The following is a 24,734-nucleotide window of genomic DNA, read 5'->3' as shown; positions in this document are numbered from 1 at the left end:
TACTTTTCAACCTAACTTTTATTCAAAAATCAACAATTAAATGAATTTTTCAGGAGAATCAATATTGAACCACTCTACTATATCTAGCATATAAAATATATGCTATTGTGCAAAACAAATCCAACAATCAATGTACAGTTTTCTTCTCATATACAAAATAGACCAAAACAGATCAAAACAGATCAGTATCTTCTGTAAGACTATCTAGAAGTATCAAAGTAAACAAACAATGATGTATATACAGTTCTTGCTGACTCTTCTGAAGGTAATAACCTTTTCTTGGCAAATTCTGACAGGAGATTTTCTAGTCGGTTAGGATTAAGAAACAGTCTGTTCTTGGCCTCTCAATCCATTTTCTTCTGCATCAATGCTCATGCTGTCATCACCATAGAAATAGCAAGGTGGTCTCACAGGGGGAGCTTCAATAATTAAGACTCCTTCAGGAGACAAGGACGCAAAAACTGTCACAGGGTCAACTTCGATGGGCAACCTGGAGAGGCAGAGAGTGACACAATATTGAGCAAAGCTTTCACATCAAATTCTGCAACCCTGACTTAGTTCTGCACTTCAGCTTTATGTCTAACACATAATGAACATAAAGGTTAAGTTGTCTTAATCCTACTATCTCATGAGAGAGTGAGGGGTGACTGCTGGTGGTTTAACCTGAGGGTCACCACACCTCAGGTGAGGGGAGAGGTTGAGAAGAAGATTCCATCATGGTAAACTCAGCTGGTGCAGGATTTGAGATAGCATTATTGTGCATTGCAAACCAGTCAACTGAACTAACTAACCGCCACACTTGATACAATTTTGTTGTGTTTCATTTGTGTTTTACACAATGCCATTTATAATAGCTGAGGCATGTTAGAAATATAGCAGATTCAACTTCAAAATATATGTTTCTCGTGCAAAAATATCTTCAGCAAAGTTAAAATGTGAGATAGAAAGACAAGTCTGTGTTCGGACTTGCAATGGCACCCAGCAGTTATTGGAACTGCAATGAGAAATTAACATCAAAATAGTATGGATGCTGAAAATCTGGATGAAAAACAAGATGATGCTGGAAACACTTATCAAATCAGACAGCAGCTGTGGAAATAGAAACAGAGAACATTTTCATAAGAATCAGAATTTATTTTGCACTCAATTTTTTTTAAAATAAATTCATGGGCTGAGGGTGTCACCAAAATTTAAAAGAATTAACCACATTGCTGTGGGTCTGGAGTCATATGTAGACCAGATGGCAATTTCTTTTCCTAAAGGACATTGGTGAACTAAATAGGTTTTTACAACAATCAACAATGGTCATCATGAGACTCCTAATTCCAGGCTATTTTTTTTTAATTGAATTTAAATTCCACCATCTGCCATGATGAGATTTGAACCTAAGTCCCAGAACATTCTGGATCTCTTGATTAACAGTCTAATGATAATACCACCAGACCATCACCTCCCTTATGAATTTGAATTAAAAGTCATTGACATGAAATACAGAAACAATGATATGGCAATGGTCATACTATCAGATGGTGCCAGTAAATCAGCATGTCAGTTATCCCATTGCAGCTTGTAGTGATAGTCAAAATGAAATTAAAAAAACATGCTTTGGCATATGCTACAAACCATAGAGTCTCTCCACCTTTAATTCTTTACTATAAGCATTAAGAGAGAAATATTTTAACCTTCAGTCACTTCCTTTACCATGGCTTCAGGCAGACAATAGTGATATTTTACAGAGTAACAGTGATGCCTAGCAAGGAAATAAGAAATTTCAGTTATAGAGTCATAGAGATGTACAGCATGGAAAGAAACCCTTTGGTCCAACTCTTAAATTAATCTAGTCCCATTTGCCAGCATTTGGCCTATTTTCTTCATATTCATATACCCATCCAAATGCCTTTTCCAAAACAATACAATAGAACAGCTTATAAAACAGTAATTACTGAGGAATTGAGGAAATCAACTCCAACACTGAAAAAAACACAAAAAAGGTACAGCTCTTACAGTCACAATTTTCTCCCATCCTCCATCTTGGATTACCCAGAATCCTATGTGGGAGAATATTCTGGTTGGTGGGATACTAAATAACATAAATTTTACTATGTAATACTTGATTTTAATGTAATAACCTCACCACTGTGATAAATGTAATAAGACTTCATGGTTTCACTCCAAGCTAAAAGTAAGCTGATATTTTTGCTGCTGAAAAAATGACAAATACATTCGGTTTGAAGTACTGTGGTTCTTTTGTTTCCTGCCATTGAGTTGGGGGCCAGGGGAAGGGACAGATAACCTCACCAAAGACTTTCTGTGGAATACAGGAAGAATCCTATGGATTCCATAGTCACTGTTGTCAGAAATGCTTCATTAAGAAGTTCACAAACAATAGTGCTACAATGACCAGATAACAAGCTTTTTTGGTGACATTGCTGTGATAAATACTGGCAAGGGCACCACAGAGAGCACCCCTGCTCTTCTTTTTGAAATTGTTTCATTAAATCTTTTACGTCTGTCTGAGAAAGCAATCAGAGCCTGGCTTTAGCATCTCATCGAAAAGACAGTGCCTCCTGACAGTGCAGCATTCCCACAGTACTGTACTGGACTGTCAGCCCGGATTTCTCATTTGGAGGTATCTTCGCTATTCTTCGCAAACAATTGCTGTGTATGTAATTGAGAAATGTCAATGAATCAGTGATTTGAAGCAAGTAGGAAGCACAGGCAAGTTTTTGTCATCCATGGCAACCCAAAGAGAATCTACCAACGTGTTAACCTTCTGATTGCTGGCAGCTCCAGAAAAAAAACAAATCCACATTCCTGAGCCACAATGTTTTAAAAGTTTATTTTTAAATTCGTAAGTCGAGTATTCATAGCACTTGAGAATGAAGATAGTCACATATTCAGTAACAAGGATACTCATTGCAGACGGAGCTGAGAATTATCTTGTGAACCAATCAGAATGGTTTATTAGGGGAATTTGCTGCCCAGAGTGAAAAAGATGGTGCTAAATGTGTCATCAGTGGCTCAGATGGCAGTAAACTCACCTCCAAATGAGAAATCTAGGCTGACAGTCCAGTACAGTACTGTGGGAATGCTGCACTGTCAGGAGGTACTGTCTTTTCGATGAGATGCTAAAGCCAGGCTCTGATTGCTTTCTCAGACAGACGTAAAAGATTTAATGAAACAATTTCAAAAAGAAGAGCAGGGGTGCTCTCTGTGGTGCCCTTGCCAGTATTTATCACAGCAATGTCATCAAAAAAGCTTGTTATCTGGTCATTGTAGCACTGCTGTTTGTGAACTTCTTAATGAAGCATTTCTGACAACAGTGACTATACTTTGAAACTACTGCATTTGCTGTAGAGCACTTTGGTACATGTTGCATTCTTAAAGGGTCTCTACAAGTTAATCCTTGGCCTCCTCCTTCACCACTCCCTCTCCACCCAGTGCCTGGAGGAAGAATGATTTATCTTCCACCTTGGGACCCCTCAACCCCAGGGCATCGATGTGGACTTCACCAGTTTCCTCATTTCCCCTCCCCCCACCTTACCCCAATTCCAACCTGCCAGCCCAGCACCGCCCTCATGACCTGTCCATCTTCCTTCCCACCTATCCGCTCCACCCTCTCTCTGACCTATCACCTTTACCCCCACCTTCATCCACCTACTGCACTCTCAGCTACCTTCTCCCCAGCCCCACCCTGCTCCCAGTTATCTCTCCACCCCCGAGTCTCCCTGCCTCATTCCTGATGAAGAGCTCCGGCCCAAAACGTCGATTTTCCTGCTCCTCCAATGTTGCCTGACCTGCTGTGCTTGTCCAGCAACACACTCTCAACTCTGATCTCCAGCGTCTGCAAACCTCACTGTCTCCTCCACAAGTTAATGACTGTCCTTTAAATGTGACCAAGAAAATAATTACCACTTAGATTGAGCAGGTTCACATTTATTGGATGCTTAGTGCATTGATTAATGTAATTTCCAAATGCATTCAACTTTTGCCAGAACAAACCTTCTCACATTGCACATTTCAAAACAACTTAAACACATAGCTACATTAACATTCGTCGCCCTTCCTTAGACAATGCAATTGATTGATCCAAATCCCTTTGTGAGCCATTAATCTACATTATACCCGTCAACTAGGTATAAGATTAAATTTTATAACACTGGCTGAGAACAGGGTGAGACAAATGACCAAGAATAAAATGCTGAGGAACTTTCTTCTTCCAGACGATGAGCCAGCTAAATTCCTATTTAGTTCACAACGTGAATCTGGTTCAATATCCTCACATCTACAACACAGTGAAAGTAATACACAGAGCAGAGTCTGCCATTGCTGATTCTACTCAAACCTGTATTATTGGCACTTGAACAAGCTTTTATGGGAGGTTTGCTTGCCTATGATGTTCGTAGCTGACCAAGAAGGAGGGTTTGTTTGAGTGACATAAACTATTGGCATAATGCCTTTGATTTGCTGTCATTTTAAAACCAGTCCCAGCATGTTCAATTAATTGGTCCATTTTGATTGGCTGCTAATTGTACTTGGAAGTTGACATGTCCAAATGGATATACTTCTTTAGGTTTAGATTGTATTGTCACGTGTACTCAAATACAGAAGTACAAGACTACTGTGAAAAGTATATGATGTTGACACGCATGGTGCCATCTTAGGTACCATGGCACCTAGCTAGAAAAAAAACAAGGTAATGCTTAACTTTATTTCTTTTACTACTTTGTATCAATAATAAAAGGTAAAGGCAATGCTTAACTTTTTAACATAGGCACAAAAAAGTAAAAGAAACAAAGTTAAGCATTACCTTCACAGAATAAGTAGAAAAATAAGGAAATAAGGTAATAATTAACTAAAGAATCCTTCTTAATATAAACTAGAAAAATAAAAGAATAAAGTTATAAGTTTAACCGCCTTTGTTGAGTCATCCGCTTAGTTACTCCCCGGGATACCTCAGTTGCCTGTCCTTGACACCACCGCCACAGATATCGTATACTCCAATCAGGTAATCCCACATGGAGAATACCAGAGATGAGAAACTTTAGAGATAAGGAAAAAATTGTGAGACTGGGATAATTTACACTGTAGGAGACAGTGAGGACTGCAGATGCTGGAGAGTCAGAGTAAACAGTGTGGCGCTGGGAACAGCCGGTCAGGCAACATCCGAGGAGCAGGAGAGTCAATGTTTCAGGCATAAGCCCTTCCTCAGGAATTATACTGTAGCAGAGGTCGCCAAGAGGGAACTTAACAAAGGCTCTCAAGAGGCAGTCACAACTGGGAGGTTAAGTAATTCACATTCAGCTAGTGATCAGGCACAAAAGAGTGTGACTGTAAGTGAGGCAGGTAGGGGGAACCGGAGTTCAGGAGTGGAGGAGCCTCAGCCCTTGACCTTGTCCAACAGGTACGAGATTCTTGCTCCCTGTTCGGATGAGGAAAAGGGCTCTGGACAGGATGAGCCAACTGACCAAGGCACCATGGTCCAGAAGGCCATTCAAGAGGGGGGAGCTAATAGACAAGTAGTGGTTATAGGGGATTCTATAATTAGGGGGACAGATAGTATCCTTTGCAAGCCGGATCGGGAGTCTCGCATGGTGTGTTGCCTGCCCGGTGCCAGGGTGCGAGACATCTCCGACCGGCATGAAAGGATATTGGAGCGGGAGGGGGAGGATCCAGTTGTTGTGGTCCACGTTGGTACCAACAACATAGGCAAGACTAGGGTGGAGGACCTGTTTGGGCATTACGAAGCACTAGGCAGGAAATTGAAGCACAGGTCCTCAAGGGTCATAATCTCTGGATTACTGCCCGAGCCACGTGCCAATTGGCATAGGGACAAGAAAATTAGGCAAGTAAACACGTGGCTAAGGGATTGGTGTGGGAAAGAGGGATTCCACTTCATGGGGCATTGGCATCAGTTTTGGAACAGGGGGGATCTGTACCGTTGGAACGGTCTCCACCTGAACCGATCAGGTACCAATGTTCTAGCGAAGAGGATAAATAGGGTGGTCAGTAGGACTTTAAACTTCTGAGTTGGGGGGAAGGGAAAGTGAAAGCGACAGGGAGTATGGAGGTAAATGGCAAGATAAGCAGCAGGATAGCATGTTTCCAGGCGGATTTAAAATTGAGGCAGACTGAGAATGCAGTAAAAAGCAAGGATAACTTACGACATATGACTTCCAACATCTCTAATGATAAGGAAGTTAGCATTAAGGCACTTTACCTGAATGCTCGTAGCATACATAACAAAGCCGATGAACTAATGGCACAGATAATAGTGAATGATTATGATGTAGTAGGCATCACAGAGACTTGGTTACAGGGGGGTCAGGACTGGCAGTTAAACCTCCATGGTTTTTCAACTTATCGAAAAGACAGAGAGGTGGGCAGAGGGGGTGGAGTTGCCTTGTTAGTTAAGAACAAAATTAAATCTATGGTATTGAATGACATAGCGTCGGATGATGTGGAGTCTGTGTGGGTGGAATTGAGGAACCACAAAGGCAAAAAAAACATAATTGGAGTTGTGTATAGACCTCCTAACAGTGGTCAGGACCAGGGACGCAACATGTACCGGGAAATAGAGAAGGCATGTCAGAAAGGCAAGGTTACATTGATCATGGGAGACTTCAATATGCAGGTGGACTGGGTAAATAATGTTGTTAGTGGATCTAAAGAAAGGGAATTCATGGAATGCTTACAGGATGGCTTTTTGGAACAGCTTGTCATGGAGCCCACAAGAGAGCAGGCTATTCTGGACCTAGTGCTTTGCAATGAACCAGACTCTATAAAAGATCTTAAAGTAAGGGAACCCTTAGGAAGTAGCGACCATAATATGATAGAGTTCAGTCTGGAGTTTGAAAGGGAGAAGGCAAAATCGGATGTAATGGTGTTACAGTTGAATAAAGGTAATTATGAGGGCATGAGAGAGGAACTGACTAAAATAGACTGGAAGCAGAGGCTAACCGGGAAGACAGTAGAGCAAAAATGGCAGGAGTTTGTAGGTATAATTGAGGACACTGTACAGAGGTTCATTCCCAAGAAAAGAAAGATTAACCGGGGAGGGATTAGACAACCTTGGCTGACAAAGGAAGTCAGGAAATGTATTAAAGAAAAAGAGAGATCCTATAAAGTGGCTAAGAACAGTGGGAAATCAGAAGATTGGGAAGGATACAAAAGCAAACAGAGGATAACAAGAGTGTAATAAGAAAGGAGAGGATCAAATATGAAGGTAGGCTAGCCAGTAATATTAGAAATAATAGTAAAAGTTTATTTCAGTACATAAGAAACAAACGACAGGCAAAAGTAGACATTGGGCCACTTCAAACTGATGCAGGAAGCCTAGTGATGGGAGATAAGGAAATAGCAGGAGAACTTAACAAGTACTTTGCGTCAGTCTTCACAGTGGAAGACATGAGTAATATCCCAAAAATTAAAGGGTGTCACGGGGCTGAGTTGAGTATGGTTGCCATTACGAAAGAGATAGTGCTAGAAAAGTTAAAAAGTCTTAAAATTGATAAATCTCCTGGCCCCGATGGGATACACCCTAGAGTTCTGAGAGAGGTGGCTGAGGAAATAGCAGAGGCATTGGTTGAGATCTTTCAAGAGTCACTGGAGTCAGGAAAGGTCCCGGATGATTGGAAGATGGCTGTTGTAACCCCCTTGTTCAAGAAAGGATCAAGGCAAAAGATGGAAAATTATAGGCCAATCAGCTTAACCTCGGTTGTTGGTAAAATTCTAGAATCCATCATTAAGGGTGAGGTTTCTAAATTCTTGGAAGAGCAGAGTCTGATTAGAACAAGTCAACATGGATTTAGTAAAGGGAGGTCATGCCTGACAAACCTGTTGGAATTTTTTGAAGTGGTAACAAGTAGGTTAGACCAGGGAAACCCAGTGGATGTGGTCTATCTAGACTTTCAAAAGGCCTTTGATAAGGTGCCACACGGGAGGCTGCTGAGCAAGGTGAGGGCCCATGGTGTTCGAGGTGAGCTGCTGGGATGGATTGAGGATTGGCTGTCTAACAGAAGGCAGAGAGTTGGGATAAAAGGTTCTTTTTCAGAATGGCAGCCGGTGACGAGCGGTGTCCCGCAGGGTTCGGTGCTGGGGCCACAGCTGTTCGCATTATATATTAATGATTTGGATGAGGGAACCGGGGGCATTCTAGCGAAGTTTGCCGATGATACAAAGTTAGGTGGACAGGCAGGTAGTACTGAGGAAGTGGGGAGGCTACAGAAGGATCTAGACAGGTTGGGAGAGTGGTCCAGGAAATGGCTGATGGAATTTAACGTGAGCAAGTGCGAGGTCTTGCACTTTGGCAAAAAGAATAAAAGCATAGACTACTTTCTAAATGGTGAGAAAATTAATAAAGCCAAAGCACAAAGGGATCTGGGAGTGCTAGTCGAGGATTCTCTAAAGGTAAACATGCAGGTTGAGTCCGTGATTAAGAAAGCGAATGCAATGTTGTCTCTTATCTCAAGAGGGTTGGAATATAAAAGCAGAGATGTACTACTAAGACTTTATAAAGCTCTGGTTAGGCCCCATTTGGAGTACTGTGTCCAGTTTTGGTCCCCACACCTCAGGAAGGACATACTGGCACTGGAACGTGTCCAGCGGAGATTCACACGGATGATCCCTGGAATGACAGGTCTAACATATGAGGAACGGCTGAGGATACTGGGATTGTATTCGTTGGAGTTTAGAAGATTAAGGGGAGACTTAATAGAGACGTACAAAATAATACATGGCTTGGAAAAGGTGGATGCTAGGAAATTGTTTCAGTTAAACGAGGAGACTAGGACCCGTGGACACAGCCTTAGAATTCGAGGGGGGCATTTCAGAACAGTAATGCGGAGACATTTCTTCAGCCAGAGAGTGGTGGGCCTGTGGAATTCATTGCCACGGAGTGCAGTGGAAGCCGGGACGCTAAATGTCTTCAAGGCCGAGATTGATAGATTCTTGTTGTCTAGAGGAATTAAGGGCTACGGGGAGAACGCTGGTAAGTGGAGCTGAAATGCGCATCAGCCATGATTGAATGGCGGAGTGGACTCGATGGGCCGAATGGCCTTACTTCCACTCCTATGTCTTATGGTCTTATGGTCTTATTATGCAGAGGTGTAATAAGCTGAGTAGAAAATTACTAATAAAAACCAAAGGAACTGCAGATGTTGTAAATCAGAAACAAAAACAGAAGTTGCTGGAAAAACTCAGCAGGTCTTCCTCACTTCTGTTCTGACTTCTCTTCACACATGTTGCCAGACCTGCTGAGCTTTTCCAGCAACTTCTCTTTTTGTTGCTGTTGTAGGGATTACTATTTTCTGTACTTGGAGGTAGAACTGAATGGTCATGTTTAAAATCGAGGCAGAGAAATTTAGGAGAAACATCTTTGAACAATTACAACATAAACAGAATATATGGCTACAAAGAATTGTATTTTTTGGGGATTGATAAGTATCTGAAATAGATGGTGGTACAGGTGTACAGAGAGAAAGCAGGGAGCTTGATTCATTTTGAATGGCTGTAGTTGATATCTGGCAGATAAATGAGGACTTTACTCTTGTTAGATTCTAGACAGGGGACGAGTTAGCTCAGTGGATTAGATAGCTAATGGGTGGATTTTGTTAATTCCAGCAGGCTGTTCTGGCTGAGGTAAACTCAGAGAGGATTCCTCACCCCATCTGTAATAAAAATAAACTATAGCACTTTGCTTTAGTGTGAGATATGATTGCCAAGGACTTGGCCTCAGTCAGACAACTGGAGAAGGAACCACATGGAATCAGAGATATCTGGAAAGTGAAATAGAGGGGGAGACCTAGAAGAGCAGAACAAAAATGGCAGAGTGGTACCAGGTAAACAGAGGACAAAGGAAGAGGCAAAACATAGAAGGGAGACAAAACAAGACAACTGTGAAGGGTTAAGTAAATTATCATCCCTGAATGTTAACAGTTATAGTCATAACTCCTGTGTGTATTTCAGGTTGAGATGGATAGATTCTTGGTGAATTCTGCTGTCCGTTATAGGAAGGATATAATTAACATGGAGAGGGTTCAGAAGAGATTTACCAAGATGTTACCAGGAATGGAGAGTATGAGTTACAAAAAGAGGCTGAATAGGCTGAGACTCTTTCATTGGAATGTAGGAGGTTAAAAGGTGACCTTATTGGGGTTTATAAAATAATGAGGGATATAGATAAGGTGAATAGCAGGAATCTTTTCCCTCGGGTGGGGGATTTCAAGACTAGAGAGTATATTTTTAAGGTGAGAGGAGACTTATAAAAAAGGCAATGAGAGGCAATTTTGTTTTTTAACACAGTTCTTGTGTGGAATGAATTTGCAGGGGAAGTGTTGGACGTGGGTACAGTTACAATGTTTAAATGACATTTAGTTAAGTAGATAAATAAGAAATGTTTGGAGGAATATGGGTCACTCACAGGCAGGTGGGACTAGTTGAGTTTGTAATTACAGTCGGAATGGACTAGTTGGACCGAAGGGTCTGTTTCCGTGCTGTATGACTATGAATAAGGGGAATCAAAGATTATAGGAAAAAAGCAGGAAAATGGACACGAGGAATGTTCAATCACCCATGATCCTATTGAATGGCTAAGCAGGTCTGAGGGGCCGAATGGCCTACTCCTGTTCCTATTTCTTCTGCTCTTTATGGTCTTATGGTCTCATCGCATGGTGTGTGAGAGGAATGCACTTTTGTGGACTGAATGGCTCTTTCCAATTCCATGTTTTCCTACATTAACTATATGGCACAGCAGTTTTAACTCTAAACGTTCCACAAAAAGCAGTTAATCCCATGTTATTGTTTGTGAATTATAACCAACTGACACTAAACACAGTGAAAACATGAAACCTTCTATTAGCAACCAGATCATCCACTCAGTCAGTGGATTGAGCAACTGTTCCACTATTGACTTTATCTCAAGGACATCAAGAATCAAGTCAACAAACCTCACTAAAGAAGCAATGTCACTGAGTTAAAAATAGTTGCATTTTTCTTTGTTTGGAGATATTTACAAATATGGCCTAAATATTGTTCATCATCATCTTCATATCATTTTATCCATAGTCCATTTTACAAAATTGGTACACAGGCCCCTTAATTACTTTTCTTGAACAAAAGCTGTTTGTGAAATACTTCTTATTTTTAAGGCTTGCATGGTATGCAATTTCCCTGTTACCAAGGTAAATGACATTAGAGAGAGGGTGTAGAGCATTTTTCAGGGGGAAGGCAGTGAGCTAGAAATTGCAAGAACACATTGGTTTCAGTAAGTGCAGACATGGCAGGCACTGAAGTCCTATTGTCAGACTTTCAGGAGCTAGGAAGGAAGTTAAGAAGTAGGACCTCAAAGATAGTAATCTCTGGATGACTCGCAGTGCTACATGTCAACAGTAGATGTTTTTTAGTTCACTCATGTCATGTGGGCATTATTACATTTATTGCCCATCCCTAGTTGCCCTTGAGGTGACAGTGAGCTGCATCCTTGAACCGTTGCAATCCATTTAGCGTAGGAGGCCCACAATGCCATTAGTGAGCTAGTTCTAGGACTGTGACTCAGTGACACTGAAGAAAGGGTGATATACTTCCAATCAAGATGGTGAGTGGCTTTGAGAGGAACTTTCAAGCGGTGGTTGTAGATTTGGAAGATGCTGTCATGTTGAATTGGGAAGATGGACAGATTCTGGTGTAGCTTGAGGCATGATGCAGGAGGAAGAATTTCAAATTCTTAGGACATTAGGATCAGTTCTGAGGCAGAAGATAAAGAATGGGTTGGGTCTCAACAGGACTGGAAACAATGTCCTTTCATGGAGGTCCATTAGTGGGTTAGAGGGGGTTTAAACCAACTTGGCAGGCGATGGGCACCTTGATTTAGATATAGGAAAAAAGGAATAAGTAGCATAAAGGATTGAGAGTATTGCATAATAATAAAGAATGAAGGAATACCCCATACCATATGAGATAGGAGCAGATTAAGAAAGGCTACAAGAATTACAGAGATAACCTTTTTACTATACGTGCGTAAACACACAAAGTGCAGTGAATAAAGTTGGTGAGCTACAAGGAAAAATAGGCTTATAGGAATATAATGTGGTGGCGTCAATGGAAACGAGGCTTAAAAATTGTGAGGACTGTGCCCTTAATATTCATAGGTACAAAGTGTTCTTAAAAAGACAGGCAAGAAAAAGGGATAGTGGGGATGCAATATGGGTTAGGGAAGACATTGTTGAAAAGACAGAAGAGTTCTTGATGAAACAAGGATAAAATTCATTTGGTTAGAGCTGAACAGAAAAAAAGGTAGGATCACATTATTGGAGAAATCCTTAAAGACTTTTGGATAACGAGCAAGAATCAAATCTGCAGTGAAATCACAGAGATGAACAGGAACTATTGAGTGGTGATATTAATTTGGAGTAAAGGGAAAAAAGGAGAGTTGCTGAACTTTCGTCTTTAGGAAGATCTGATTTTGGGGAATAAGACAGACTAAGTGGCTGTGGGGAAGCACTCGAGTAAGAGTGATTATTGCATCATAAAGTTAGATTAGCAACAGAGGAGACCAAGGAACAACATAAAGCAGAACTTCTAAATTAGAGAGCTAAATTCAACAAGATGAGAATGGATCGAGCCAGGATGAAATGAAAGTTTAACAGTAAAAACAATAAGTGATCTCTAAAAAAGGGCTGTTAAATGTACAATCTAGGGTTATTATAACAAGGGTGGAAGATGGGAGATCCAAAGTCAAGAGTCTTTATATGACAAGGGAGATGGATCATCTGATGAAATACAAAAAGAAGACAGAGGAAATGCACATCAGGTGAATTCTTCAATTAGAAGCAAGCAAAATATAATTTGAGAGCAAAAGTGAAGAGGAAAGCAAGACTGGCAAAGACAGAATATGAGAAAAGACGAGTCATCAACATGAAAAGCAGCCCAAAACTTTTCCACTGATAAGAAGTAGGTAGTAAAAGGTGAATTGAGGCATATTAGGAACAAATAGGGTGCTACGTTTGGTGATGTGTTCTTAGAGACACAGAGAAAATATAGAATACTTAATGAATGCTACCTATAGGTGTTTACTCGTGAAAAGAATGCTGACAAAATATCAGTAGAAGTGTACAGTATATGGTAAACATTAAGATTGTTAGGCAGGATGTACCAGAAAGGCTGATTATACTTCGAGTGGATAATTCACCGAGTACAGATGTCTGATATCCTAAGTTGCTGAAGGAAAATGGGAGGAAGAGATAGTAGGGTACTTGTAATATTATTTTAATCATCCATAGATATGAGAAAGTGACAAATGTAATAAAAGAAAAAAGTATAAGGACATTCCTTGTAACTACAGGCAATCCATTTTAACATCAGTGGTGGGCAAGGTTTTAGAAATAGGGGAAAATTTAACAAGGGGTTGTGAGTTTTAAATTAAGTACAGAGAGCCAGCAGGGTGTTCAGTCACATTTGACTAATTGAATATGTTGAAGTAACAGACGATTGATGAAAGAAATACAATGGAGATTACCTATGTTGCATTTTTAGAAAGCACTTGTTGAAGTCCTACATTAGGTACTGGTCTACAAATTTGAGGCTAATGGAACTGGTGGCTTGGTGTCAATTTGGGTAAAAAGATTTGCTTAAGGATGAAAAATAGTGAGTTGTATTATATGGCTATTTTTCATCCTTGAGTGTATGATCAACATTTATGACTTGGACATTGGAATACAGCGGAAATGTTGAAAATGTGCTGATAATACCAAAATTGCCAAATGACAAACAGAGAATGATATGAATTGACTATAACAAGGCATAGATAGGCTGACACAATGGGCCAACCAGCGGTAAATGGAATTTAATGTGAAGAAGTGTGAGGTGATGCATTTTGACAGAAGGGATAGGAAGAAGCAATGGCATACTCTAAACAGGTTTACACAAGCAGAAATATCTGCTGTTCATATGCACAGATCTTTGAAGGTTCAAGGATGTGTTGAATCCTTAAAAAAGCATATGGGATTTGAGCTTCATAAATAAGGACATTGAGGCAAAAGTAGAGGTTTTGCTGAATTCTCTGTAAAACTTTTGGCTAGGTCACAACTGGAGTATTCTATTAAGTTCTGGTCACCAGAGTTTAAGATGTTAAGATATTTGAGACAATGTATTGAATATTACCAGATGGTTGTAAGAGTACGGAAATTTAATTAGAAAGTTCCACCAGAGAGGCTGGGATTATTTTTATTTGGGTAAAGGAGGCTGAGGGGAGATTTGATAGAGGTGTACATAATTAAGACAGGTTAAGATAAGGTCAACAAGGAAAAGCTGTTCCCATGAATGAGTGGACATAGACATAAGGACAAGACAGATACAAGGGTTCTGAAAAATAATGCCTTTGCACAGCAAAGAGAAGTGTTCCGGAACTTACAAGCAATGAAGGTAGTGAAAGTGGAAATGATGAATGGTTTTTGAAAGGAATTTGGATAGGTATGTGAGGGAAACAAACATGCTGAGCTATGGGTATATAATGGCGAAGTGGGACTGAGTGCTTTATGGAGAGCCGGCATTGACCTGATTGGTTGAATGACTTCCTTCCGTGACGTACTGACTCTATAACTCATTCACAGCCAATTTCCCTTTAATAAACGTTATTCATTAAGAAACAAACCTTTAAGTAAAAGCATTTGTTCTCAAGATTCTTGATGGTACCCAATTAACTGTACAAAGTCTGCCTAATGCTTTAGAAATTGAATCTGTTCTCATAAAATGTAGTGGTAGTTCATTATTTATCCATGAAAACTGTGAAGAATAATATATTTTATTAAAGGAACATTGTGACTGTGAGAAAAATTTTGACAACTCTGTGATTTGGAAAAATTATGAAGATGTAATTGCAATTAAAAGCAAAACTACACTTCACGTGCATGACATCATTCTGGATAGATATATTAACCTACTGCTTAAAGTTAAAACTAATTATTTTTAACTTCTCTCACAAGTCTCAGATTGTACAAGTCATATTCACTTATTTTAACTGTTTAAACGTGAAATTATCTGACTGAATATTTGCTTTGTTCATCATTTGTAGTGAAGTCATAAATGTAAGTGTATTGAATACAAATTAGGGAGGAAAATTCCTGATGTGTTTAAATGGATTTGTAATTGTTTGCTATTTTTGTTTCTAATCTTAAGAGTTCAATTCAGTTGATGTATCTCTTATGTCTGAAAGCTTCAATTGTAACAAGAAGTATCTGTTCCAAGGTAACATAATATATTTATTTGTCTATTTATCAATTACAATTACAATTTTAAAAAAATTGAATTAAACATAGATCATTCTCCAAATAGAAAAACATATCATGCAGATACTGGAAGAGTAAAATAAAAATAATAACAGAACATATTGGAATTATTTTGCAGGATTTGCAGTATTTGAGAGAAAAACAAGGGTTAGTATGTAAGGTTTTAATTCAATGAAAACCCATCCACTGGCACAACCTTAAAATTGTGCCCAACATTTCAGCTGTCTCCAGCATTTCCTTTTTTTACTTCATTACCTCATTACTTGAGGAATTGGTTAGCTCAGTTGTCTGGCCAGCTGGTTTGCAATGAAGAGTGATGGAAGCAGCATCAATTTCCGCAGCAGCTGATGTTACCACAAAGATTCTCCTTCTCAATTTGTCCCCTCACTTAAGCATGGTGACCCTCTGATAAAACAACCACCACTTGTCTTTCTTTCTGTCTAATGATTGATCTGCACTACGGCAGGACTATGGCCACTGTACGTTCATGACTCCAAAGCTTTACCATGCATTTGTAAGTGCATTTTTTTGTTCACATGATCTTCTTCTGTTGCCATGTTACCAAAGGCATCAGTATCTTTAATATAAACTGGACAACATTTTCATTTGGAGTTGTGGATAGTTGAATTATGTACCATAAAGTAATTTTCACCCCAGCCTGTGCCATGTGAGATATGGCAATCAATAGTAATGAGCTGAAAATGTGTTGCTGGAAAAGCGCAGCAGGTCAGGCAGCATCCAAGGAGCAGGAGAATTGACATTTCGGGCATGAGCCCTTCTTCAGGAATGAGGAAAATGTGTCCAGCAGGCTAAGATAAAAGGTAGGGAGGAGGGACTTGGGGGAGGGGCATTGGAAATGCGATAGGTGAAAGGAGGTTAAGGTGAGGGTGATAAGGTGAGGGTGATAGGCAGGAGTGGGGGTGGGGGCGGAGAGGTCAGGAAGAAGATTGCGAGTTAGGAAGGTGGTGGTGAGTTTGAGGGTTGGGACTGAGACAAGGCAGGGGAGGGGAAATGAGGAAACTGGAGAAATCTGAGTTCATCCCTTGTGGTTGGAGGGTTCCCAGGTGGAAGATGAGGCGTTCCTCCTCCAGCCGTCGTGTTACTATGATCTGGCGATGGAGGAGTCCAAGGACCTGCATGTCCCTGGTGGAGTGGGAGGGGGAGTTGAAGTGTTGAGCCACGGGGTGGTTGGGTTGGTTGGTCCGGGTGTCCCAGAGGTGTTCTCTGAAACGTTCCGCAAGTAGGCGGCCAGTCTCCCCAATATAGAGGAGGCCACATCGGGTACAGCGGATGCAGTAAATGATGTGTGTGGACATGCAGGTGAATTTGTGGTGGATATGGAAGGATCCCTTGGGGCCTTAGAGGGAAGTAAGAGGGGAGGTGTGGGCGCAAGTTTTGCATTTCTTGCAGTTGCAGGGGAAGGTGCCGGGAGTGGAGGTTTGGTTGGTGGGGGGTGTGGACCTGACGAGGGAATCATGGAGGGAGTGGTCTTTTCGGAACACTGATGGGCAGGAGAGGGAAATATATCCCTGGTGTTGGGATCCGTTTGGAGGTGGCGGAAATGACAACAGATGATACGATGTATCTGGAGGTTGGTGGGGTGGTAGGTGAGGACCAGTGGGGTTCTGACCTGGTGGCGATTGGAGGGGCGGGGCTCATGGATGAAGTAGCAGGAAGTGGAGGAAATGCGGTGGAGAGCATCGTCGACCACGTCTGGGGGGAAATTGCGGTCCTTGAAGAAGGAGGCCATCTGGGTTGTTCGGTATTGGAACTGGTCCTCCTGGGAGCAGATGCGGCGGAGACGAAGGAATTGAGAATATGGGATGGCGTTTTTACAGGGGGCAGGGTGGGAGGAAGTGTAGTCTAGGTAACTGTGGGAGTCGGTCAGTTTATAGTAAATGTCCGTGTTGATTCGGTCACCCGAGATAGAAATGGAGAGGTCTAGGAAGGGGAGGGAGGAGTCTGAGACGGTCCAGGTGAATTTGAGGTTGGGATGGAAGGTGTTGGTAAAGTGGATGAACTGTTCAACCTCCTCGTGGGAGCACGAGGCAGCGCCGATACAGTCGTCGATGTAGCTGCGGAAGATGGACTGTTCCACATATCCTACGAAGAGGCAGGCAGAGCTGGGGCCCATGCGGGTGCCCATGGCTACTCCTTTGGTTTGGAGGAAGTGGGAGGATTGGAAAGAGAAGTTGTTCAGGGTGAGGACCAGTTCAGTCAGTCGAAGGAGGGGGTCAGTGGATAGTAATGGTCAATGAGAAGCGGAATTGGGGACTAGACAGAGATTTTCAAGCATTCTGGATACTGATGCCTTGAGCACCCTGAGTCCACTAGTCATAGAGTCATAGAGATGTACAACATGGAAACAGACCATTTAGTCCAATTGTCCATACTGACCAAGTATCCCAACCCAATCTAGTCCCACATGCCAGCATCCAGCCAATAGCCCTCCAAACCCTTCCTATTCATATACCCATCCAAATGCCTTTTAAATGCTGCAATTGTACTAGCCTCCACCACTTCCTCTGGCAGCTCATTCCATACACCTACCACCCTCTGCGTGAAAAGGTTGCCCCTTAGATCTCTTTTGTACCTTTCCCCTCTCAAACTAAACCTATGCCCTCTAGTTCTGGACTCCCCCATCCCAGGGAAAAGATCTTGTCTATTTATCCTATCCATGCCCCTCATGATTTTATAAACCTCTATAAGGTCACCCCTCAGCCTGCGACGCCCCAGGGACAACAGCCCCTGGCCAATTCAACTTCTCCCTATAGCTCAAATCCTCCAACCCTGGCAACATCCTTGTAATTCTTTTCTGAACCCTTTCAAATTTCACAACATCTTCCAATAGGAAGGAAACCAGAATTGCATGCAATATCCCAAAACTGGCCTAACTAATGTCCTGTACAGCCACAACATGACCTCCCAACTCCTGTACCCAATACTCTGATCAATAAAGGAAAGAATACCAAACGCCTTCTTCACTATCCTATCTATCTGAGACTGCAGTTTCAAGGAGCTATGAACCTGCACTCCAAGGTCTCTTTGTTCAGCAACATTCCCTAGGACCTTACCATTACGTGTATAAGTCCTGCCCTGATTTGCCTTTCCGAAAATGCAGCACCTTGCATTTATCTGAATTAAACTCCATCTGCCACTCCTCAGCCCATTGGCCCATCTGATCAAGATCCTATTGTAATCTGAGGTAACCATCTTCACTGTCCACTACACCTCTAATTTTGGTGTCATCTGAAAACTTACAAACTATACCTCATATGCTCATATCCAGATCATTTATATAAATGATGAAAAGTAGTGGACACAGCACGGATCCTTGTGGCACTCCACTGGCCACAGGCCTCCAGTCTGAAAAACAACCTTCCACCACCACCCTCTGTCTTCTACCTTTGGGCCAGTTCTGTATACAAATGGCTAGTTCTCCCTGTATTCCATGAGAATACCTTGCTAACTAGTCTCCCATGGGGAACCTTGTCAAATGCCTTACTGAGGTCCAGATAGATCACATCCACCACTCTGTCCTCATCAATCCTCTTTGTAACTTCAAAAAACTCAATCAAGTTTGTGGGACATGCTTTCCCACACACAGAGCCATGTTGACTATCTCTAATCAGTCCTTGCCTTTCCAGAAAAAAATGTATGCCCTGTCCCTCAAGATTCCCTCTAACAACTTGCCGACCACCTGGGCTATGGTCCCCTGGCTTGTCCTTACCATCTTTCTTAAATAGTGGCATCACGTTAGCCAACCTCCAGTCTTCAGGCACCTTGACTATCGATGACACAAAGCAAGAGATCCAGCAGTCACTTCCCTAGCTTCCCTTAGAGTTCTCAGCTACACCTGATCAGGTCCTGGGGATTTATCGAGGAGAAAGTGAGGTCTGCAGATGCTGGAGATCAAAGTTGAAACTTTATTGCTGGAACAGCACAGCAGGTCAGGCAGCATCCAGGGAACAGGAGATTCGACGTTTCGGGCACAGGCCCTTCTTCAAGAAGGGCCCTTCCTGAAGAAGGGCCTGTGCCCGAAACGTCGAATCTCCTGTTCCCTGGATGCTGCCTGACCTGCTGTGCTGTTCCAGCAATAAAGTTTCAACCTGGGGATTTATCCACTCCCTAGGATCTTACCATTACGTGTATAAGTCCTGCCCTGATTTGCCTTGAGATGTTTCAAGACAGTCCGTCACCCAGCGGCATTTTGAAATGACAGTCAAACATGGGGAACGGGGCGAGTGCAATAGAACGCATGATCGTTCCAGTTACGACACAAAGTTGAGCGTCTGGTTTCTGCTGGCTGTGGGGCACCGTGAAAACCTGTTGTTAAAAGCCAGCGCGATTCCATCACCAAATAAGGCGTTCGCCTTCCCTCCAGCAAGCAAGGAATCTCCCACAAGTTTATGAACTCCATTTCTTGGCATCGCCTATTCAGTTTAATATCGTAAGACCCACGACTGAACATTAAAGTTACGCACATGTTAAAAAAAGGAAAGCCACGGACACTTCACCAAGCTGATTGTACGGCTCCTTTTATACTGATTCCCCCTTCTGGCCAGTGCATCCTTTCTGATACTTACTGGATTTTTTTGGTGAAGTTTTTCGAAACTATTCCTCCCTCTTCTTGTTTTTCTTCGTGTTTTCCTAGAACGATGCAAAGGGGAAAAGGTCAGGAAAGGAAATCAAACTGTGCGACATCTTACGTTTGATTTGCCTGGAAGAGGAATCTGTTCAAGATCGAGAGTTTCAAGATTTGCCAGATTTGCTCACCCGCGGTGGGTTTTACTTTCAATTAGCTAACTGTCTGCTACACGGTCTCTGTAGTGTCCCTTGGGATCTAAGACTGTTGCTTATCTGTAGTCCCTGAATCCTGGAACAGGATCCATACCTCAATGCAAGTATTTCAACTTCGAAAATATCAGCTACTCTTTTAAGTATTGGCGTCTCTTAACAGCAGTTACACTAGTTATAACATCCATTCTACGTCCCGTTGTGTTTTCTGCAAAACAACTGTCCGACAGTCCGCAGAAGCATCAAAAGTTTTCATTCTGTCTAATCTCCTGTCTTACATTTACTCAAAGCCTGGTGAGAGAAAAAATAATGTGCAACTTTTTCTTTTACTTTTGAGACCATGTCATCAACTTAAGGAAAGTAAGTTGTCCTTTTTATATAAAACATGACAGTGGGACACACACACACACACACACACCAAATGCTGGATAAACTCATAGAATCGATGTTTCGAATAGAATCTATGACTTTGTGCGGCATCTCCCTCCCCGTGTTTTATCTAACAGGTCACAGCAAGTGTTGGTAGAGGTGAGGAATTAAATAAGTTGAACTGATTTATTTCGGTCTGTCTTCCCATCCCAACCCACTTGAGAAACTCGTAGAATCTATTATTCGAAATAGAATCTACAAATCCAGCATTTCGTTCCCCACCCCCAAGTTTTTTATACACCAGGAGTCAGCAAGTCTTGGTAGAAAAGTGAGGAATGAAGTCATTGTAACTGATTTATTTTGGTCTATTCTCTCCTCACTCGGACGCACCCTCACCTCCTCGAGTGGACTGGTTTGAGGGGTGAGGATAGAAGACAGAACTCTCTCTCTCTCTCTCTCTCTCTGACCTTCACTCAGCCTCTGTGTGACCTCTCCTTTGGAACCACCACCACCATCCCTCCCCCAAACCTCGCCTTCCTCCCGGCCTACCCGATATCTCCACGAAGCCATCCTTGGTTTTGATGGTGAGCTCTTCGGGGGCGAAGCTCTTGACGTTAACGCACACCTTCCAGGGTTCGCCCGGGTTGATGCTGGGTGGGCTCTTGGCCTCGGGGTAGCCGGTGTAACGGGCCGTGTAGTGAGGAGGCGCCGGGCCGTAGGAGTCCCGAGGCGCCCCGTTAAAGGAAGACCTCAGGGGCCCCGGCCAGGTCGAGGTCAGCCTGGGTCTCGCCCAGTCGGGCCAGTCGGCCGTGAAGTGCTCGGAAAATGTTGGCATGCCGAACTCATCGTCCAGGAAGCGGGAAGACAAGGCGGGCTCTCGGAAAGGGTCCCTGCTGCTCCTGTGCCTCCCGGGCACCTGGCAGGAAAATGGGACCTGACTCTCAGCCATCACTGCTTCTGTCTTCTCTAGAACCTCCAAAAACTCTTCCTCTGACCCTTTCCCGGTCGTGTGGCCCCGGGCTTTATACTTGTTTTTTTTTGCTGGAGCTGAGGCAATCGCCAGTTGTCATCTGTTTAATCTGATCTATGAGCAATTGAAAGGAATCTGACGTTCCCCTGGGGAGGATCAGGCCCCTCTTACGTGAACTGACCAAGTTTAGCCATAGCCTGAGTTAGCAGAGGAGCTCAGGACTGCCTCCTCCTCTTAGCCTATTTAAAGCAACTCCGAGTCATCCTTGTTTACTAGCCCGGAGTGCTGGCTGGGGTATGTATTTGATTCAAAAGCATTACACCCCTCTGCGTTCCCGCATCCCTCAATATTTCTCGAAGTGCCTGGAAACCTTAAGGAATGACTTCATTTAAAGTTGTGCAACCTGATATCCACCCCCCCCCCCCAGCCCCAGCCCCAGCAGTTAGGGAGCTGCGCCCTTTCTGTTCAAACTCCAGAAAAGTACAAGGGCGACAGTGGCGCTTGAGATGACAGTGAACATTCCCAACCTCATTCAATGCTGACAGGTCGATGAGGCGATCACAAGGAAAGCCCCTCTCCAAGGGTCATCAATTAGCTCAATCCAGAACTGGGCCTGTTTTCCTGTGGAAAACAAATAGCCGGCAAGGGGCAGAGGCACGCATTATGCTCATGTTGGATCAGTTGCTCGCAAATAGATTAGATTAGATTAGATTACTTACAGTGTGGAAACAGGCCCTTCGGCCCAACAAGTCCACACCGACCCGCTGAAGCGTAACCCACCCATACCGCTACATTTACCCCTTTACCTACACTACGGGCAATTTAGCATGGCAAATTCACCTGACTTGCACATCTTTGGACTGTGGGAGGAAACCGGAGCCCCCGGAGGAAACCCACGCAGACACGGGGAGAACGTGCAAACTCCACACAGTCAGTCGCCTGAGTCGGGAATTGAACCCGGGTCTCTGGCGCTGCGAGGCAGCAGTGCTAACCACTGTGCCACCGTGCCGCCGTCTGGCAGCACTCCACACACAGGGGATTATTTTCAAATCATCATTCTGTGGCCCCACAGATTTTCTTTGTCTATAGGAAGGAGCAATTCCATGTGTTCTAGATGATGGTCTATGGAGGAGTGTTAATAAAGGAAACTGCCACAAGTTATTCAGCTCAAACGGCCCAGATAGATGTTGACCACCCAAATGAGTTAACCCATTAATGAGCGTTATAATTATTTATCTCTTTTTCATCCCCTTTGACTCACCTACTTAACCATTCTCAAATGTTTATTGTTGGCTTGGGTTCCATCATTAACACTGATCGTGAATCTCACAGTCTTACAACATGAAAACAACATCACATCCATCTAGCTGTCTTCAAAATTGTCACAGGACTGCACCTGTGGAGTTGTAGCAATATAAAAACAGGAGTGAAAATAGGCTATTCGGCCGCTCAAGCCGGCACCATCACAGCTGATCTACCTCAACATTACTTTCCCGAATTTTCCCCATATTCTTGATATTGTTAATATCTGGAAATCTATTGATCCCTATTTTGAATGCACTCAACAATGAGCCTCCACAGCCCTCTGGGATCAATCATTCCAAAGATTCATCATCTTCTGAGTTAAGAAATTCCACCTAATTACAGTACAGGCACTAAATGACTTGCCTCTTATTCTGGTTCTGTTAACCAAGTCACCCACCTTGCATATACCTTGTTACGCTGCCCCTCCCCCCACCCCTGAAGGTTTTGTATGCCATAATGAGATCAACTCTCATTCTTCCAAACTACAGAAACATTGGCCCAAACTCCTCAATCTCTCCTAATAAGTCAGTTGTGTCATTTAGGGATCAGTTTTAAGAGCATTACACTTCCTCTATGAGAAGTAAGGTTTCTAAGGTAGGGAGACCAAAACTGCGCACAATCTTTCAGGCACATTCTCACCAAGGCTCTATACGGTTTCAACAAGACATCTTTCCTCCTGTAGTCAAATCCTTTTGCCATTAAAATGCATGATGGCATTTGTTTTCCTAATTGCTCTCTGTACCTGAATGTTAGCTTTTGGTGACTTCTGTTATGGCCCCAGTTGATGGTAACACTGCCAAGCCCAGGAATCAGGATGAACCATGACTTGATAGATCATGTGTTTGATTTTTGCACTTGCTTACCATGGTAGTTAGTTTTGAAAGTATATTCACATACGACTGCAGATGTTCTCTAACAACAGAACCTAACTTCTCAGATCCTTTTTTTTGGATTGCTGAAACTAGTTATGCAATTCTTTTCTGTGTATGATGGCATGAACCTTTCACAATTCAGATGGCCTGAATTTTTCAGATCTAACAACATGAAGACCTCTAAACAAACTCTCCCAGCTTGGAAGTTTCACAAAACAAAATCCATTTCCATCAGGTTGACTGGATGCCCTGAACTAAATTGAAAAACTTGATTCTCCTGCAACAAGAACATTACTGTCCTTTCTGAATAGAACTCCTGATTCTTCTGAACTGAACTGAAATCAAAAGTGAAATGAATGGCCTCTGGTCTATTTATAAACATTCCATCCAGTAACATCACAAGTGTTCTGCCAGGCACTTGACTGAAGTCACATACCTTCTTGGAAATGATGCATTTGGTTCATGTTCCAAATGATTTCTGACCTTTCTAACAAAGATATCTTTACAGAACTGACCAAACTGCTTCTATTTAAAAATGAAAATCCCTAATATATATCATGCACCTTTTGTCACAATTATGAATGAGGACATTAACAATTCCCAATTTCTCACAAGTTAAGAATATTTCTTTATTTCTGTTTTTCTTATCAAAGTGCATAATTTCAGATTTTCCCCCGTTACATTCTTGTCCACTTATTTAACCTGTCTAAATTCCTCTGAGCTTCTTTGCATTCTCCTCACAGCCCTCCTTTCTACCTGGTTCTGCATCATCAACACACATGAAAATATTGCACTACAAATCTAACGTGTTTGATATGAATTGTTTTCAACTGAGGCTGAGCACTGGTCTCAGTCACAGTTTACCATTCGGAAAATATTTGTTTATTCCTACTGTTTGTTTTCTCTCCATAGGAGAAAGTGAGGACTGCAGATGCAGGAGATCAGAGTCGAGAATGTGGTGCTGTAAAAGAACAGCAAGTCAGGCAGCATCCGAGGAACAGGAGAATCGACATTTTGGGCATAAGCCCTTCATCAGGAATCTCTCCATAACCATGGACAGAATCTGTGCCTGTATATGGTCCCTCAAACTCTTGTGCTCTAATTTTGCTTATTAAATTCATATGTGGGACCTTATCAAAA

At 42.4% G+C, this 24,734-nt stretch overlaps 2 protein-coding genes and 1 long non-coding RNA gene across 3 annotated transcripts; 1 reads left to right on the top strand and 2 right to left on the bottom strand.

The window, feature by feature from the left end:
* Window positions 1-21,587, bottom strand: hspb8 (heat shock protein family B (small) member 8). Its single transcript, XM_043715889.2, has 3 exons — window positions 20,997-21,587; window positions 19,868-19,931; window positions 1-490 (listed from the first exon to the last, which is right to left on the bottom strand). The coding sequence occupies exons 1-3, from the start codon at window positions 21,394-21,396 to the stop codon at window positions 319-321; spliced, it is 636 nt and encodes a 211-aa protein (XP_043571824.1). The 5' UTR covers window positions 21,397-21,587; the 3' UTR covers window positions 1-318.
* On the bottom strand, window positions 10,993-19,850 carry LOC148145404 (uncharacterized). Its single transcript, XM_088000115.1, has 2 exons — window positions 19,391-19,850; window positions 10,993-19,148 (listed from the first exon to the last, which is right to left on the bottom strand). The coding sequence occupies exon 2, from the start codon at window positions 17,425-17,427 to the stop codon at window positions 16,384-16,386; it is 1,044 nt and encodes a 347-aa protein (XP_087856241.1). The 5' UTR covers window positions 17,428-19,148; window positions 19,391-19,850; the 3' UTR covers window positions 10,993-16,383.
* LOC148145403 (uncharacterized) lies at window positions 19,753-24,734 on the top strand. The gene is made up of 3 exons (XR_015761274.1): window positions 19,753-19,808; window positions 19,936-20,062; window positions 24,507-24,734. It is a non-coding gene; the product is annotated as an uncharacterized LOC148145403 (long non-coding RNA).

Source organism: Chiloscyllium plagiosum, unplaced genomic scaffold (assembly GCF_037043375.1).
Source record: "Chiloscyllium plagiosum isolate Xiang-an unplaced genomic scaffold, Cpla_swu_hap1 HiC_scaffold_24, whole genome shotgun sequence".
NCBI lineage: Eukaryota > Metazoa > Chordata > Chondrichthyes > Orectolobiformes > Hemiscylliidae > Chiloscyllium > Chiloscyllium plagiosum.
The sequence above is the reverse complement of the archived record's forward strand: the minus strand, read 5'-3'. Positions and strand labels throughout refer to the sequence as shown.